At 40.9% G+C, this 17,067-nt stretch overlaps 1 protein-coding gene across 1 annotated transcript; it reads right to left on the reverse strand.

Annotated features, from left to right (window-relative positions):
* Positions 1 to 329: 329 nt before the first annotated feature.
* PIGA (phosphatidylinositol glycan anchor biosynthesis class A) lies at positions 330 to 9,597 on the reverse strand. Its single transcript, XM_030281247.4, has 6 exons — positions 9,474 to 9,597; positions 8,548 to 9,206; positions 7,864 to 7,996; positions 6,666 to 6,798; positions 5,285 to 5,491; positions 330 to 3,745 (listed from the first exon to the last, which is right to left on the reverse strand). The coding sequence occupies exons 1-6, from the start codon at positions 9,512 to 9,514 to the stop codon at positions 3,482 to 3,484; spliced, it is 1,437 nt and encodes a 478-aa protein (XP_030137107.4). The 5' UTR covers positions 9,515 to 9,597; the 3' UTR covers positions 330 to 3,481.
* Between the last annotated feature and the right edge of the window lie 7,470 nt (positions 9,598 to 17,067).

Consider the following 17,067-nt stretch of genomic DNA (forward strand, 5'->3'; position numbering starts at 1 on the left):
GCCACCCATCACACTGGGTAGGGTCTGGTTATTGAAACTCCTGCTGCTGCCTGGGAAGGAAGGCAGCAAATTCCAGCAGCAGCCAGTGCCTGTGTTCCCAGGGAATGCACCAGCCCCTCCTGCTCAAACAAGCAGCTTGGAAGAACCAGCATGTACAAGACAACCAGCCATGCACATTTGAAGTTCAACGAATCCTGCACAAGCAGCATCTCTAGAATTATGATGGTGTTCAGTCATGTCAGGATCTGAAAACAACCTAGTCTACCTGCTAGGCTTACAAGAAAAATATGTAATCTTGGTAAAATAATAAATTCAGACACATAACCACATCCTGTCCTTAGTTTTATTCCCTTAAAAAATATCCACCTTTTATCTCTGTCAATGTTCAAGGCATTACGGAAAACTCTGGAAGTTAACATACTACTGAATATCATGATGCACAGCAAATACCATGAGAGTAGTTTAATGATAGCAATTAAACACAAAAAATATTGAAATATTTTAATTTTAAAAATCAAAATATTAAACCATTTTGAGATTGATTCTTTTATCTGTTTACATAGTCTGTATTTTACTGAAGCAGAAAGCACCAAAAAGAATTTTACAATTAATTTTTAAAAGTCTAAACATATATGAAAAAAAGTGACTAGTAAAGAGAAATAAGTATCAAAAAGGGAAAAAATATAAACAGATGCAGAAAAACTTGATCACAAAACAAGTAAATTACAGTAGTTACCTTCTTATAGATACATCCACACCCACTAAAACACAGTCTGAAAGACTAATCTTATATCCATACTTTATTTGATGCTTCTATGGTGTATTATATGATTTTATCTACAATTTTCAATACCTTAATTCACAGTGTCTGCACATAATGCATTGGAAACAACATTTCTCCTTGTGACTGGGGATGGAATTTCATTGATGTTTGGGAGGGGGACATTCTATACAGGTTTTCCTGCTCCTCCTACACACCAGAGGCTCTGCTCTGTGCAAGACATCGCTTAATTAGTGTCACTCCCTCTTTCCTAACATTTCCCTGGTATGTCACAACAATCAAATGTTACCTGCAGGCACAACTGAAACATTTCATTTTTTTAACAAGTTATTTTATTAGTTTCTAACCACACTCATTATCTCAGTAATTTTTTTGCAGTATTCTGCTTATTTTATTTAACCTTTTTCATGTTACCCACTGATATTTTCTAAAACTGTAACTGTTTCTGTGGCATCACCCTTTACTCCACTGCACAAGGCCAGTGAGCAAATAATTCTCACAAGAGTTCTGCATAATACAAGTGGTGTTATTTGAGAAAACAGTTATGGGTTAAGTTTCTATGGCAGCTTGTACAGATAGATGATTATTAAAAAACATTCCCATAAGAATTCCAATAATCAGTGGTGAAAAGCAGCATTATGGTTTGTAGTTTTGTATTTTCTAATTATATGCTCCCACATATTAATGAAATGTATCCATTCTATATGGAAAGGTAAATAAACCTCTAGATAAACTTAACATTTATCTTGTAAACAAGACTCTAAGAAGGTTTTATTATGTTATTCACAAGTACACAATGTTCCACAAAAGAAAACTTATTTTGAATAGATACACGCAATCCTTTTGAATTGTGTTTGCAGATGTTGCAGGAAACCAAACAGAACTTAAAGAGAACAAACAAAATATTACTAAAAATACAGACACACACACATATATATACACATATAACATTTCCCTGGAGTGGCAATCAGTATTTTCAAAAGGTTGTTAGAAATTTCAATGCTTGAACAATATAAAAAAAGAATAACTTAGAAAAGTAGAATATTAGCTTAATTCTACCCATTTATCCTTAAACCGTGTGGCACCATTTTAGATGACTTCCACTCTTAATAAAGAGTTTGAAAAACTCAAATTGTAATATTACACGCTGTGTGTTATATATCAAAGGCTAAAAAATCTAGTAAAAGAAAATAGAATTTATATATGGCAATTATTTACATTATCTTTGTGTTTCATGAAAATATGTTCAATGAAATTATAAAATGCTTGTGTAATTACACTTCTACCCAAACAACATGAATTTGGCAGAAGTAGTGTGTTAAATACTACCCTTCAAGGGTTTGGAAACAGTGTTTTCATATTGCACAGTTTTAATATTAATAATGTCCAACAGCACACAATACTCCAGAGTCATAAAATAGCAAGCTTATCATCATTAGTGATGCCTGAAAAAGAAACTAAGCCAGTGCATCAGACAAGCGGCAATTTTAGAGACGGCTGACACAAATGAAATAAACTCCTCACACACAGTGGCACAATGCTGAGCTGCCTCCTGCCCCACGTACACATCACTCAGACTCCTCACAGCTGCTCCTTCTCTCAGTCTCTCCATGAAAAGCACAGCCATTGTTATTTCCATTTAAGGGGTACCTTCCCAAGATTTCACGTGCAGCACCTGCCAGCCAATGTCTCTGATGTGGATGAGGTGAAATCACTCACCCTGAACACTGTCCCTCCCAGAGATGGACTGAAATGCCACTTTGGTCTTAAGTAAGGGGAAGGAGAAAAAAGTAGGGGGGAAGGGATGGGTGGGTGGGAGAGAGCAAGTAAGCACAAGTGTGCTTGTTAAGCCCTTGACAGTTTTTGCTCTCTCACACACGTGTTACTTCTCACTTTGGCACAGACTGCTGGAAGTTTTCAGGCCTGAGATGTTTCTAAAGGCTGTATTATCTCTAATTAATACTATTTCTTTGCCTACGTACCAAAAAACAAAAACAAACCCCAAAACCACTATAAGCTTTACATCGCTTTCATACATTTAAGAGAACAGGACAAATTTAGCACCTCCAAAAGTATCAGAAAATTGTTATGGAATGTTGATTTAGCAACAGGATGTGCAACTCTGACTAGGGAACAACTTCAAAATAATAATGCTACTCAGGCAAAACACTGTCACTGGGACACAACTGCTATAACTAAGTCTCTGAAATTTACATGGTAATGGACTTTATGACTAATTTCAAGTGCCATTTTCATCTTAGGAGAAAAAAAGATGTATTTTGTCAAGCTTTTAATTATTTTTGAAAGAGGTCTTAAAATAAAAATCACAGTAAATATCAGGGATTAGAAGGAACTACAGTAAGGTAAAAATTGTTGTGTTTTGCTTTCCCAAACACCATAAGCCCCTTTCTGCAATGTTCAAGTTATCAAGAAAAATAATGTATTTTTGTTTCCAAGGCTTCCGATGTATATAAAAACACATGTTCTCCTCCCAGCTTTCAGTGCAAAAGAGATGCCCATATATTTGCATTAATCCAAAACTGAACTAAGAACATCATCCTAAACTGAGGTAGCACATTGAACTAAGTTTCTTCCCAAGAACTTCAGAAAGAAACTAAAGAGTTTTAAGAGTAATGTCGCTGTCAGCAAGAATTAAAACCTTTCGTGACTGACACATTCTTCCCTCTCCACTTGAACAATTTAGGAATCTGCAAGTTCTTCTTTAGCTCTTCTTTTTTTCCCCAAAAAATACTGTTTAGTCCATGCACCCTTAGGTCCTGTAGCATCTATTGCAACATCAATAATGGAATCTGGAGTCATCCACCTCAGGAACACCAAGAGAAGGAAGTTCAGAACCGCAAAGAAAGCAAAAATACACCCAGTCACTGGACCACAGTGAGTCATTAGTCTGTCAAGTCGCTCCTTCATTGGTAAAACTACTTCATCAGCAACTCTGTCATACACCTAAATGGAGAGGAGACAGAAAGTAACATCTTAAAAACACATTGATTCTACCCCAAAAATCGGGCTGTACTTTGCCATCACTGCACAAAATAAATGATCTATTCTTATCTACCAGATGGGGCAAATATTATCCCCCAAAGAAGCTCTGCAGATACTAAGTGTTGATTTATGAGTCTTGATCTAGATAATTCATTCATTTATTTAAGCAGAAATATGAAACATTCTCTTCTTGTACACTCTTCAAAAGTATTTCATTAACTAGGAAGTCTGCATAATTTGTCTCTCATGTAATATTATACAGAAAGGGTTGGGGTTTTTAATTGATTGAATGGGTTCTAATCTCATATTCACATCAGTCCCAGGAAAAGCTTGAATATGCAATTACTAGATTTTAAACACAAAACTGGATGAACTCATAGGTGAGTTTGGAATTATTCCAAATCTCTGTATTTGAACAATGAACCAAATCCTAATAGGCTCCTGATTTTTGTTTAAAGAAAGAGTAGTTCCATTACTGCACAAAGTAAATACATGTTACTAGTGATTAGACATGTCAACCACAGCCAACTACAAACCACTACAAAAAGGCTTGAAGGACACAGTTTTTTCCTTAAGAATGTTACAGACTCCATTCTATAGGTAACTTTATTTGCTAACCAACAGCTGTCTTCTGTACAATTTAAGATCTATGCATGTTTCTACCAATTCTATGACCATCTTCCTTGATGAAGGAGGTTGGTTTTTTTAGATGTTGCTTGCAGTTACAAAATCATAAAATGAATGATACCAATACCACTTGAAAATAATAAACTGGTTGTACATGGCACTTCAAGGAGGCTTGTGAGAGATACATAGTTTAGTGCAGTACCTAAGTAAGAAGCATGGGGTTCAGCTACTCTCTCCTTCCTACAACACAGAATACACAGAAGGTGAAGTCAGAAGTGACACAGCTCCATAGGTGTTGGAAACATTACTGCAGCCAACATTCTTCACTAAAGGCAGAGTTTTTCTAGTAGTGCAGTTCTAATTCTGAAATAAGATTTCAGAACTATGAAAATAAATTTTCATTACAACCACAGTTTATGTAAACTCAGCTGTGTTCAGCCTTCCAGCATTGAACTACCTCTCATAATTTTAAAGTACTCGTTAGCACATGGCAAAGCTTTGTCATGAATTGTTCTTACCTTGTCATATACCTTATGCAGCACATTTTCCAGTTATGCTAGAAAAGTTACTTCATGTGAAGACTTGAACAAATACAGTGTAGAAACCTAGCTAATGATCTAGCCTTTTCTTCAAAATATTTACCAGCAATTATGGCATGTTAGAAAATGCAAATAGAAAAAAACACCTATCCAGGAATGTATTTAGGGGGGAATAAAAGGCATTTTCTAAACCTTTTTAAACCATGTTTGACAGAAAACATGCTGAAAAATTACACTAGAATATTACACAGTGAATGTGCATAGTAACATTTCAAAACAAGAATTGTTTCAGAAATTTACCATCAGAGAATTTAAAAGAAGTGATTATACATACTTTCTCAGTTCTCTCTGCTACGTTCCTCCACGTATAAAATGTCTTCACTTCTTTATGAACAGTTTCTGGAGATGGCAGAGTTCCTGATCTGAGCTGGGCAATAGCTTTTTCTAGTCCATCACACAAAGATTTCACAGAAGGCTCACACAAAATGATGAGATTTTCTGGAAGTACCTCTGGAATCCCACCAACTCTTGTACTCACCACCTTTGGAAAAAAAGAAACAGCACAAATGCAACATAAAAAATGAACCTGTGTAATGGCAATGCTATTACATTGTTTAAAAGAATAGGAAAATATCATGGTTTGGGAACTTGACCTGTATGTGAACTAAAGGTGTAAGCCCCAGAGAAGACAAAGCATAGCAGATTACCTTCAACACTGTCAAGAATGATCCTTTGGTGCCATGATAAAACAGAAGACTTGGTCTAATGAGTGGATATGAGACACCTTTCCTGAAGGTGTTTGCCACAGTACCCAACTAAACTTGTGTAATTTTGGACATTTCCTCCACGGTATCTCAAAAAAACCTGTTACCTCTATTTGCAGAGGATAATTTTACAACATACTTAAAATTTCAGTTTCCTAGGTTACTGAAAACATGCGAAAATTTATTCGTGTTAACTTGAATTATTATTTTTAAAGGAAAATCAGAAATTACTAAGACTTAGATTGTGCAATCATCTCTAAACATTGGGCAATAAGAAACTGTAGAACTTCCTGACCTATAGAGAAGAGATGGCAAGAGAATAACTACAACTAGGAACTAACTGCTGTCAGAGGATACTGAAGTAAAGAAAATACTGAAGTTGCTCACATTTTCTATACTTACTGTAAATAAGGTACTCTTATTAGTCTGTCTTCTTAATAAGGTTTCCTTATATTTTATTGTCAAACTCTTAACTCTTTATGGCTATTGACTAAACTTATTTTTTAGCTGTCAATCTGAGTTATAAATTAGTTACAGCTTTTACTGCTCTCTCTCTCTCTCCAACCTATCTTGAATTCTTACACAGGAAAGCAATTTTTCTGCAGCTCCTTTCAAAGTATTGACAATTACTTTGTGAACATCAACTACCCCAAAACTCTGTAAAAGAGTACATAAAAAATAGTATTTGGGAGAGGCAGTCTGGCTAGTTCAGTGAACTGAGAGCAGATCTACATGTTATTCCCAATTCGGCACAAAATTCTTCTTGGAGTTAACCCTTTCGTCTCAGCTTCCAGGTGATCTGTAAATGGGCATAACATTTGCTCACCTCTGCCAAGACAGAGCCTCAGATGAAATTAAATGTGATAAGCACATATTATTTCATTGTGAGATTTGTTTAAAATGAACACATGCTTTCTAAATACTGCCTTTTTTTTTTTTTTTTTTTTTTACCTGTAAACCACAGCTTGCTGCCTCCACAATAGCCATACAAAAGGCCTCAGTGAGGGATGTGTTGAGAAAAATGTGCCCCTGGACCAGGACATTTCTGACATCCTGGTGTTCCAAGCCTCCTAGAAGACGCACCCTGCATACAAGAGGAAAAAAAAAAAAAAAAAAAAACAAAAAAAAAAAACCTCAGAGATAAACACTAGATTAGGACAATAATAACGCCACATATTCTGAAAAAGGTACTAATGGTTCATACTTATATAGTGACAGAACAAAGAAGGGCACCTCAGTTTAGTGTTCTCTAATTTTTTCCAGAAACAGAGAAATAGAAGACCCTGCTTTTTTATTGTCACACTGAAAGAAACTTCTTAAAATAAAGTTGGTGGGAGAAGTTGGTGTTTTAATGACATTTGCCTCCAGAACACTGGTACTGAGCCTTCTAGTTCTGCAAGAAAGTATGGCTTCCTTCAGTTAATAACTAAGATTTGTCAAATGCATTATCTGACTTTTCAATGTGAGGTCTGACCAATCTGAATCTGATAAGGGAAAAAGTTTTTAAGATACAATCATCAGGACCCATCATCTTTAAGAGACATTGGAAAACAATAAAGGGTAAAATGAGAATGATACTGACAATTTTAATTGGGGAAATCACTGACTAAAGCACAAAACAGGCAACAAAAAAACCTAGAAAAAAAAGCAAACAATTGAGAATATGAAACTGTTCGTGATCAAGAAAACCCAAGTGAAATACATAAATGGCAACAATCTGGTAACATGGTAGCACCAGGTAACACGTTTGTAGTACCACAAGAAAACATAAGAGACAAGCACTATGCTGAAGTTTCATACTGAAATAATAAATTACTAGCAGTCATCATCACATGCAATGGCACAAACGAGCTGTTACCACCTGATGCCAAATGAGATCCAAGCATCATGGTTGCAGAGAGGGGCATGATCAACTTCAATCTAACTCACCTTTCTATGACCTGAGTGAAGGCTCATTCAGGGCTTATTCATAGAAAAATCAATTAATTTGCTGGATCATAGTCCAGCTCTCAAAGTCTTCAGTGTCTGGTTTATCTGCCTTGCCTTTAGGCCTCCAGTCTCAAGATTCGGGGTTTATCTGAGGGAAGGAGGCAGGCAGGTCCCCACCCCTGAAGTACCTTGAAGGGTCATGGATAACCACAGAACAAACCTGTCATGTAGCTGGTATCTCTCCCGGACTTCTTCCAGTATGATTCGTTTTGGTCCTTCTCCTCCAACTAAGAAATGTAACTCCGGATATTTCTGACAGAGCTCAGGAATTATACCACTAAGCAGATCAATACCTAAGAGTAGAAAATTTAGGGCAAGCCATTGTTGCATTTGATTTCAGAACTTCTCACGATGTAGCCCACATCTACAGTTCTATTCAGGAGCAGAAGAAGTGGAAAAAAAGTCTCCTGAAGACAGTTAAACTGCTGTACAAAGAAATATGAAAAAAACCTGACAACTTGAGACCTCATACAAGAAGAAAATGGAAAAAAATCACTTAAGCTGCTGTCACTTGATTAAATAAAAAACAATTAAAACATTTCTAACAGAATATATAGATTAGGCTCTAAATCTTATGTCCAATATGAGCCAAACCTTCCATTTTACAAACTGCAGTTTTTGGTCTCTTCAGTATTACAAAGGAAACACACCTCTGAACCCAACATGTAGAAAAACAAATGTACATGTCTTCTTCTTAAGCTCACTAAGACAAAGCTTGCAACAGCCACCTCGCCACTCCCAGTGAAAATTCCATCCATACCACAGATATCGCCTAAGTGACACCTGACCAAGACCTCTCCGAAGTAAGGAAACCAAACTAAGCTTACATTTGATCCCCTATTACCTTTTCTGTAAACAAGTCTGCTGACAACAACGATTGTTATTGTACTGTCATCCCTCCTCGAGGGGTCTGGAGTGAAGTCGGTGGGATCGACTGCGTTGGGGATGACAGAGACTATCCGAGGGTCCAAGGCTGCTCGCAACACCGTGTTCTCCTTGCTGGTGTAGGAGACGCAGATGATGTGGTTGGTGTCGCACAGGGACACCGTCAGCAGCTTGTTGGTCAGCACCGAGCTGACGTCCGCGAACCCAAAGAGGGAGTGGTCAGTGAAGACGGTCCGCAGCCCCATGGTCTTGGCGTGGAACAGGGCGTCGTGGGCCATGGCCGAGAAGGAGCTGTGGGCGTGCACGATGGTCACCCGCTCCCGCACGAAGATGTACCTGAGCAAGGGCAGGCTGTGGAAGAGCGTCGTGGCCGTGGACTGGTTGTACATCACCTTCAGGGGCAGGTAGTAGACTTTCAGCCCGCTGGTGAGGTAGCGGACGCCCTTGCGGTGGCCGTAGGCGTGGGTGACCACCAGGACCTTGTGGCCGCGCTCGATGAGGCACTGTGACAGCTGGTACACATGGCTCTCCACGCCCCCCATGTTGGGGTAGAAGAAGTCCGACACCATGCACACGATGTGAGCCGCCGGGCCTCCGCCCTGCATCCCGGGCCCGCTCCTGCCGGGGGAAGGAACCACAAGGCGCCATCACTCGCCCACGACGGCCCCCGGCCCGCTCAGTGCCGGCGGCGCCGCCGGGTCCGACGCGCGTCCCGCACGGGCCGCACGCAGGGAGGGGCTCCGCGGGCCCCTGAGGAGCGCAGAGCCCGCGGCGGCCGCGCCGGGGGAGCGCGGGCGGCGCCGAGGGCGGGGGAACCGCGCACGCACCCACACCCGTACCCGTACCCGCGCACGTACCCGTACCCGGACCCGCTCCCGTTCCCACCTGCCGGCGGCCGGCGCTCCCTGCGCGCTGCCCGGCGCCATGGCCCCATCGCCGCTCTCCGCCGCGGCCAATCGCCGCCCGGCGCGGCGTCACGCGGGAAAAACAGCGCCAATCGCTGCGCAGGACGGCGATTGGCTGCGGCGCGCCCGGGGTCCCGCCCCGCTCCCGGCATCCCGCTCCTATCCCGGCCTCCCGCCCCGCCCCCGGGACCCCGCCCCGCTCCCGGGATCCTGCCCCAGCTCCCTATCCCGGGGTCCCGCCCCGCTCCCGGCATCCCGCCCCGCCCCCGGCATCCCGCCCCGCCCCCGGCATCCCGCCCCGCTCCCGAGATCCCGCCCCGCTCCCGGCGTCCCGCCCCAGCTCCGTATCCCCGGGATCCCGCCCCGCCCCCGGCATCCCATCCCGCTCGCTATCCCGGGATCCCGCCCGGCTCCCGGGATCCCGCCCCGCTCCCTATCCCGCCCCAGCTCCCTATCCCGGGATCCCGCCCCAGCCCTCTATCCCGGTGTCCCGCCCGCTCCCGGCGCCGGACACCGAGGGCACGGCGCTAATGCAGCAGCGAGGTCCTTGCTGTAGTGGGAAGCTCGTCCCGGAGGGTTGTTGTCAAAAAGGTGTATTACGGAGCTACGGAAAAAAAGTGACATAAATGCCGTCTTAGGGATGGGGTTGCCTCAAAATTCCAAAGGCTTTGCTCTGCCCCCAGTGAAGAAGCTCTTCTGGTCTGTTTGGCTCAGTTGCATCTGGAGCTCCCGAAATGTTCTAGACTTTGCTGCCACAAGTGCTGAAAGCTCGCTGTCTCTAAATGAAAATTAATTTTAAAAACATGTTTTTTATAGACGGTCCGGGAGCTTGAAAACTGGGAAAGGAGCTGGGTTGGCATCCCTCGGCTATGTATTCCTGGTCCTCACGAGGAGCCTTACCATCAGCCTTCTCTGCAGCTCCAACACTGTCCTGGCTGCTGCTGGCTGCCAAGATGGGTGTTCATGCCTTTGCTGTATATTCCCAAAATTATGTTTGGAAGTTCTTCTTGCCAAGATTTCTGATACGAATTTTGTCGAATTTGAGTCTGTCATGACTCCTATGCAAATGTGCTTGTTGTGAGTGACAGTACAAGCTGACTTAGGCTGGAGTGCTGGCTGGATTCCTGTTAGCTTGGACAGATGTGGTTTGGAGACACTGATCCCAGGAAGGACTAAGGAGGAAATCAGGCACATCATTCTGGGGACTGAATGATGTGAAAACCCCTACTGTGTTGACTAAGAAAGGCATTGCTCATTGATTGAATTTTTCTCATGTGTTCAGAAAGATGGGACCAGCACTGGCAAATCTCTGGAGTGTAAAGAACCTGAATTTCAGGATGTGAAGCTGAGTGTGAGGCCAGAAGAGGGGAAACTTCTCACCAGCAACCATAGGGTGTGAAAGAAGAGTTGGAGAAGCAGGAGTTTGTAGGCATCCTAGTTCTCAGAAGAAGCTGTAGCCTCAGTGTAAAGCTGTGGCCTTCAATTACATCTAGGAAAAAGGCACCAAAGTAGTGCCAGGAGAAGGAGGAATTCACCTGGGGGCTCTCCAGTGCAGCACCCCATGTGAGCTCTGGTAGTGGTGATCTCCCTTGCTGTCACACTGCCCTGAAGAATCAAGCTGTCAAGTAACTCCAATTTTAGCTGTCAGGAAAACAGTGCTAATGGTTTTAAGTATTTTAAAATATTTTTTTTTTTAGATTAGTTCTTCATGTATATTCTCTAGAGAAGCTGTAATTCTTGCTATGCAAACTTTAAAAATATGAAGAGAAACTGTAATTGGTACATGACACAGCAGCCCCTTTCTTTACTTTCCCAGCAGTTGGTCATTGGCTCTGCATGTCTTTCTGAAGGAAATCAGGGATTGGGGCCAACCTTCATGCCTTTGGCCTGGCATGTTGGCTTTGGTGGTCTGACATCTGTGTTCTTCATTAAATGTGTCTGGTTGAGCTTAATGTCATTCCTGTCAGAGGTCCAGTAAATCCCCCTGTATCAGCAGCCTTCTCCTGTTGACATGTTCAAAAGAAATTGAACAATTTGTCTTCCAAGTAGCCTAGGACAAACCTTAATTGAAAGGAATCTTTGCCACTGCCAAGTTGAAAAAGGTGCTGCCAAATTTTGTCTCCACAGCTGGTTCACAAGGATGGGATAATATTCACTTTATACTGACTTTGTTGTGGTGCTGTGTATTCATAAAAGGGTCACAGATCCTGGTCATATCTAGACTCTCTCCTGTCCTGATCTGAGGTGAAGTCCATACTCAAGAGACCAACAGCTGAAGAAAGAGTCAAATTTTCTTACTTTCTAAATCCTGCACTCAATATATTCAGTCCCTCACTTAGAGCACATACAAGGTCAGAATGAGACTGTAGGATAAAGAGTAGTGAGTAAAGATGTAAAACCTGTCACAGCAGAGTAATTGCCACTTCCAAGCCTGGTCCTTGAATGCTCTCTAAAACATCTCATAAATTGAGTTAATGGAGAGAGAAGATGGAGGACACTCCAAAACTCCTGTGTCTTTGTTCAGGTAGCAGATGTCATCGTGCCTCAAGGAGACCTCTTCAGTGTTCTTGAGAATACAGGAAAACTCTGCCAAGTACTCTGCACTTTCAACTCCCACTCAGCCTCCTCTCAGGCTGAATTTGCCACTCTATCCCCCAGCCTGTTGCATGACATTGCTCTTATTCCCTGTCTTTATGGGGCAAAGACTATCACTATTTGGTGAAGTGGCTAAGCTGGTGTATAAAATTAATGCATTTATTTAAACTCAATAAGCCTAAAGCATGCACATTTATTATTAAAAACAATAGTAATTGACAAAAACAAGCTATCAGTTCTTCACAGAGTACTTCACAAAAGAGCTGTGAAGCAGTGCTGCTCTAGAGCCTGATGCCATGACAAGGGAGCCACAGTTCTAGAAAAGGAATCTTATGACATTGAACAGTGGTGTGAGACTGCACAACTGGCTTGAAGTGAAGGACATTTCCTTTTCATGATCCAGGAAAGCAGAAACTGTTGGAAACCACAAATTAAGTACATGAGTGAAAAATAGTACTGCTGAATGGAGAACTGTGGCCTGTAGATGTATCATAAACAGAGACTGGTTAGTGAAACCAAGCAGGACAGCCAGAGACAGCCCAACACCTTGCTCAAGAAATGACAGTGTTTGCAGTTTTTGATCCTGCTGGAATTAAATAGGCTCCAGAACAAAGAGGAAAGCAGGATTTGGAATTCTTTCTCTGAAGAAAGAGGACTAATTGTCCTTCCATTTAGTTTACTTTTACAGGGTAAGGCTGAAGAGCCTGTCACTTCTAAGTTTCCTGCATAGAGGGAGTGAGTGCCTCCCTCAGCAGTTGTTTTTTGCTGCTAGGAAATAGCAACAGGATCTAATAGGTTCCATAATACCATAGAAAAGTTGGTTTTGCCTGGTTTCTACCACATACAGCCAATCTTATTACCTGGCTGGAGCAGCCAGGAAAAATCATGGTTTTCTCATTCAAGCACCTGGGTTTTTCCTATTCATGGAATCCCACAGAAGCTTGCTGAAATTACATGTTAATGTACTTCTAAAATACAGGTTTCAAGTTGAAAGCTTAACAAACCACAGTGCTGTCTGTGAAGGAAATTACCACTAAACTCAAACCGGAGAAAGGACTTCTTTTCCTGAAGCCAGATTTCTTTCTTAGATGCCAGAAAATAAGTTGGTTTTCCATTTTACAGACACTTCTCCCTTCCAAGCAGTTTGGAATTGATCTGTGCGACATGAATTTGCTAGCAGAAGGGAGAAGTTGATTGGCAGGGCTGAAGGCTGTGTGTGTAAGCTCTCACATGTGTGTGATCTGTGTGCCTCTCATGCATGCCCTGAGGTCTCAATCACTTGGGCATCCTCTGCATGTTACAGTGCTCTTCCATCCCAGTGCCCAAAGCATTCCCTTCCCTGTCAAATCAGGTCAGTGAAGGTGAAGAAGAGCATGAGGGCTCGGGAGCAGTCAAAGGATATACACCAGGAGTAGCTTCCAGTCCTCTGGGCTAACAAACTTACATCTCTCAGCAGGACACAGGACAGGACAGCTGTTGGCAGTGCATTTGCAGTATTCTCAGTAATCCTGAGAATACTGAGAATCTCTGAGAAGAATTCTATTTTACACCGCCTGCCAGTGAGTCATTCACCACTGCCATGCAGGATCCATTGCAGTTCCTGGACCCTTGGTCTCTGCTCCTTCCTGGTCCCTAGCAGGAGCAGTCATGGCAAACAAACCTGGATGGTGCCTGTCTTCTGCCTTCCCAGAAGTTCCAGCTTAAGTACTCATCAAATTGGGCAGAAAAAGATTCCTGAGCCCACAATGCAAAGTGGTGTCTGTGCTTATCCTGACATTTTAAGTCTGTCAGAAGTTGGTTTTGTACTGGCAAACCCAGGGGATTTCTGTCCTTCAGCCAGCATACCACTACTATCAACTCTTTAACAAGCCATCGAACTAATTTGACAGAAATATAGTTCTGCCTGTGTCTGATTTAGATCAAGTGATTTACAGTAACACGTAGGCCTGGTGTCAGTTATGAAGCCACAGCATTTTTTTTTTTTTGTCAGCTTTACAATATTTTACTGTCTATTTAGCTGCAGATTTGTTTCTGCTTTTGCAGCCTTGGGGCCACATCAGAGTACTTTAATACTGAAGTATCATCTGTGGTAGAAGAGAAAGCCTCTCCTAGAGGTCTTTTGTTTGTATCTTTACAATTGTACTTGACAGAGTCTTAAAATCTCTTGCCAATTTATGTAGAGTTCTATGAGTTGGCAGAAACTGGAGTGGCAGAGCTGTTGGGTGGGTTTCAGCTTTAAAATGGGTTTAACTGAAAGTTGAGTGTGTTGGTGGAAGAGAAAAAAAGGTGCAGTGACAACAGTAGATGGAGCTATTGGAAACTTAAAATGTGTTCGTCTTTGAGGTGCTGCAAAATATCTCTGTGCAAAGCTAGAGAACCTTAACCTGGTATGTTTTATTTCCTACTACTAATGCCCCTACCCACAAATGCTCCAGAACATTTTTAGCATTGTTCTCTGTAGTCATTATACCAAATCGAGTAGTACCTGTCTGCATTCTACAGTTTGAATTTAAAGGAAACTGAGTTTCTTATAAAAAAGAAGCATGAACTATCTGTAGTTTATATATTGATACTATAATTAACTCTATATTGATACTTTGAATCCAAATTTAAACTGTAAGGCAAGAATAATTAACTTCAATTTTACTTTAAAATCCATTAAATGAGATAAGGGTTTCTTTAAATTGATACTATTACTGTAGCCTTGAATATCTAGAAATAAAAACAAGGTAAGGTCTATGGAGGAATAAGTAATTTTTATTTGATTGTTAGAATTGAGAAGACTCAGAGAAGCATGCAAACCATTCTCAAGGTGTGAAGCAGAAGCCACAGAGTTCAAGCTTTATGGGGCTGGAAGGTGCTGCTCTGAGTTAAATTTAATTGATGTGGAGCAGGGCAAGGTGAAAGGTGACTGTACTCCAGGGGACAGGTAGAGAAGTGTAGGCATCCTTAGCTCTGAAAACTTTTAGGAGTGAACTGTGGGTAGATTAAAAATGGGATGCATAGGGAAATGGAGGAACAGAGAGACTGGATGGCTTTCAAGGGATTTTCATGATACACCTTCATAACTCAGCTACAGGAAAATATTGATGTTTATTGCAAAGACAATATTGATAAGCATTGCACAGCTCTTGTGGATGTGTTAAGCTCTTCCTTGTGTTTCGTCACTTGTGTTGGTGATTTTATTCAGAGGACTGAATCAAAATAACCACTGTGCAACTGTATTTGAATGTTTAAGCACAATTCTGAAAAGTTAGTCCATTAATAGGAATTAAGATATACTTTCCCAAGAAAAAGATCAAAGGACGCACATGAGTGTGCATAAACAGTGGGATCTGGGGTCAGGGAAAAATTTTGGATAAATGCCAATGAGTCACCTAACAGAAACTGATGGGTTAGTCTGGGTATCTTGCATTCCCTTTTCAGCTGGACCTGTGATCCTAAGCCACACATGAGAGATAGTCTTCACCAATTAAAAATACCACTTAACATAAGAAAGTGGGGCAAAAGGCAAAGTGAAATGCTTCCTACTTTGTCACCTTATTTTTTTGGCACTTAATTTGTAATCACACTCCATAGCTAGATATTTTTTGTAATAAAACTACTGTTGTATTTTTAAATCTATAGCATATACAAATGCAGACTATAATTAGTTGATTATTCAACCATAAACATTTTAAAAGTACCTTTAGATATTTAAGAGAGGAAACAGTTCACGTTAAATTATGGATCCTCCACTGACTGCTCTCAGCCTGGAATGACCTTTCACATTGAGTAGTGTAAAGTATGATAAAAGTGGAAACAAAGAGGAGTGTTAATGGCCTTGAAGTCAAAATGCAGACCAAACCCTGACACATCATTTTGTGTACTCATTTTGTTTTATTGGCCTAAGGAGCACTTTCCTTTTATGTTAATTTGAAACAGATTTTTTATCCCTGAGTTAAAAGTTTTTTGTGAGGTTTTTAAGTATCTGCTGATGTAGGAGTTCGATAAATAAAATGAATGGCAGTACATCACTTATAACCACTGCTTGTTTATTTCTTTTAATGTAGACTTTAATAAATGAGAACATAGATTTACTTGGCCTGGTATCCACCTTGTAATTCCTTGCAGAAAGAACAATTCACTCCACAAGTCCAGAACTGGAAGATGACAACCTCTTTGGTATTTTAAAGTTGAAATGCATTTACCAGTTATTTAGAAAATACAAAGGAAACAGGCAGCTGAAGGAGCGTCCTCAGATTCAGTTCTGGGTTCTCAAGATTTTCCTTTCCTTTTTTTTACACTACTGTAAAGCAAAATAACTTTGATCACATAAATCCTGACTTGCAGTGGTACAAGAAAACAAAAAATAAACCTAAGCAGATTCACATTTGTTTTCGCTGGAATACAGGAAGGGACCTTATGAGTCAGCTGGAGTTGATGCCCGAAGGATTCATACAGATTTATATGTTTGCAGTGCATATGAGTATGACAGGATTTATATGTGCTCTGTCAACCCTCCAATGAATAATTCTTGCTATGAGCAATGTCACCGCATGTGACCTGTGGTAGCTTTTGAAGTAAATGAGAGTAGTGCTTTCAGGACATGCTTGAATTTTTTCCATGTCACCAGCATTTGGTAAGATCACACGTACCTCTGTTCTTCTGGAAGTATGGTTTTTGCGAGTAAATAAATAATTCCTGACTTTTTCAAGCAGTGTGCATATTTAGCTATTTTTCTGATTAATATTTTTCCTTGTTCCCTTTCTGAAGAAAACACATATAAGTAGAAGCTAACTAATAAAAACGGATGGTTTGAGAAACATCATGTATGTTTATTTTGAATTAAAAATTATTACTTAAGTACTGTCATTCCTACTACATACATAGCACAAATATCACATTAAAGACATCCCTCACTATATAAAAATTAAGACACACTGCAACAGGAATTTTTAGCACTATTATTCTCCCTATGAAATCTGTAAATCATGTCC

Source organism: Taeniopygia guttata, chromosome 1, assembly GCF_048771995.1.
Source record: "Taeniopygia guttata chromosome 1, bTaeGut7.mat, whole genome shotgun sequence".
In the NCBI taxonomy this organism is placed as follows: domain Eukaryota; kingdom Metazoa; phylum Chordata; class Aves; order Passeriformes; family Estrildidae; genus Taeniopygia; species Taeniopygia guttata.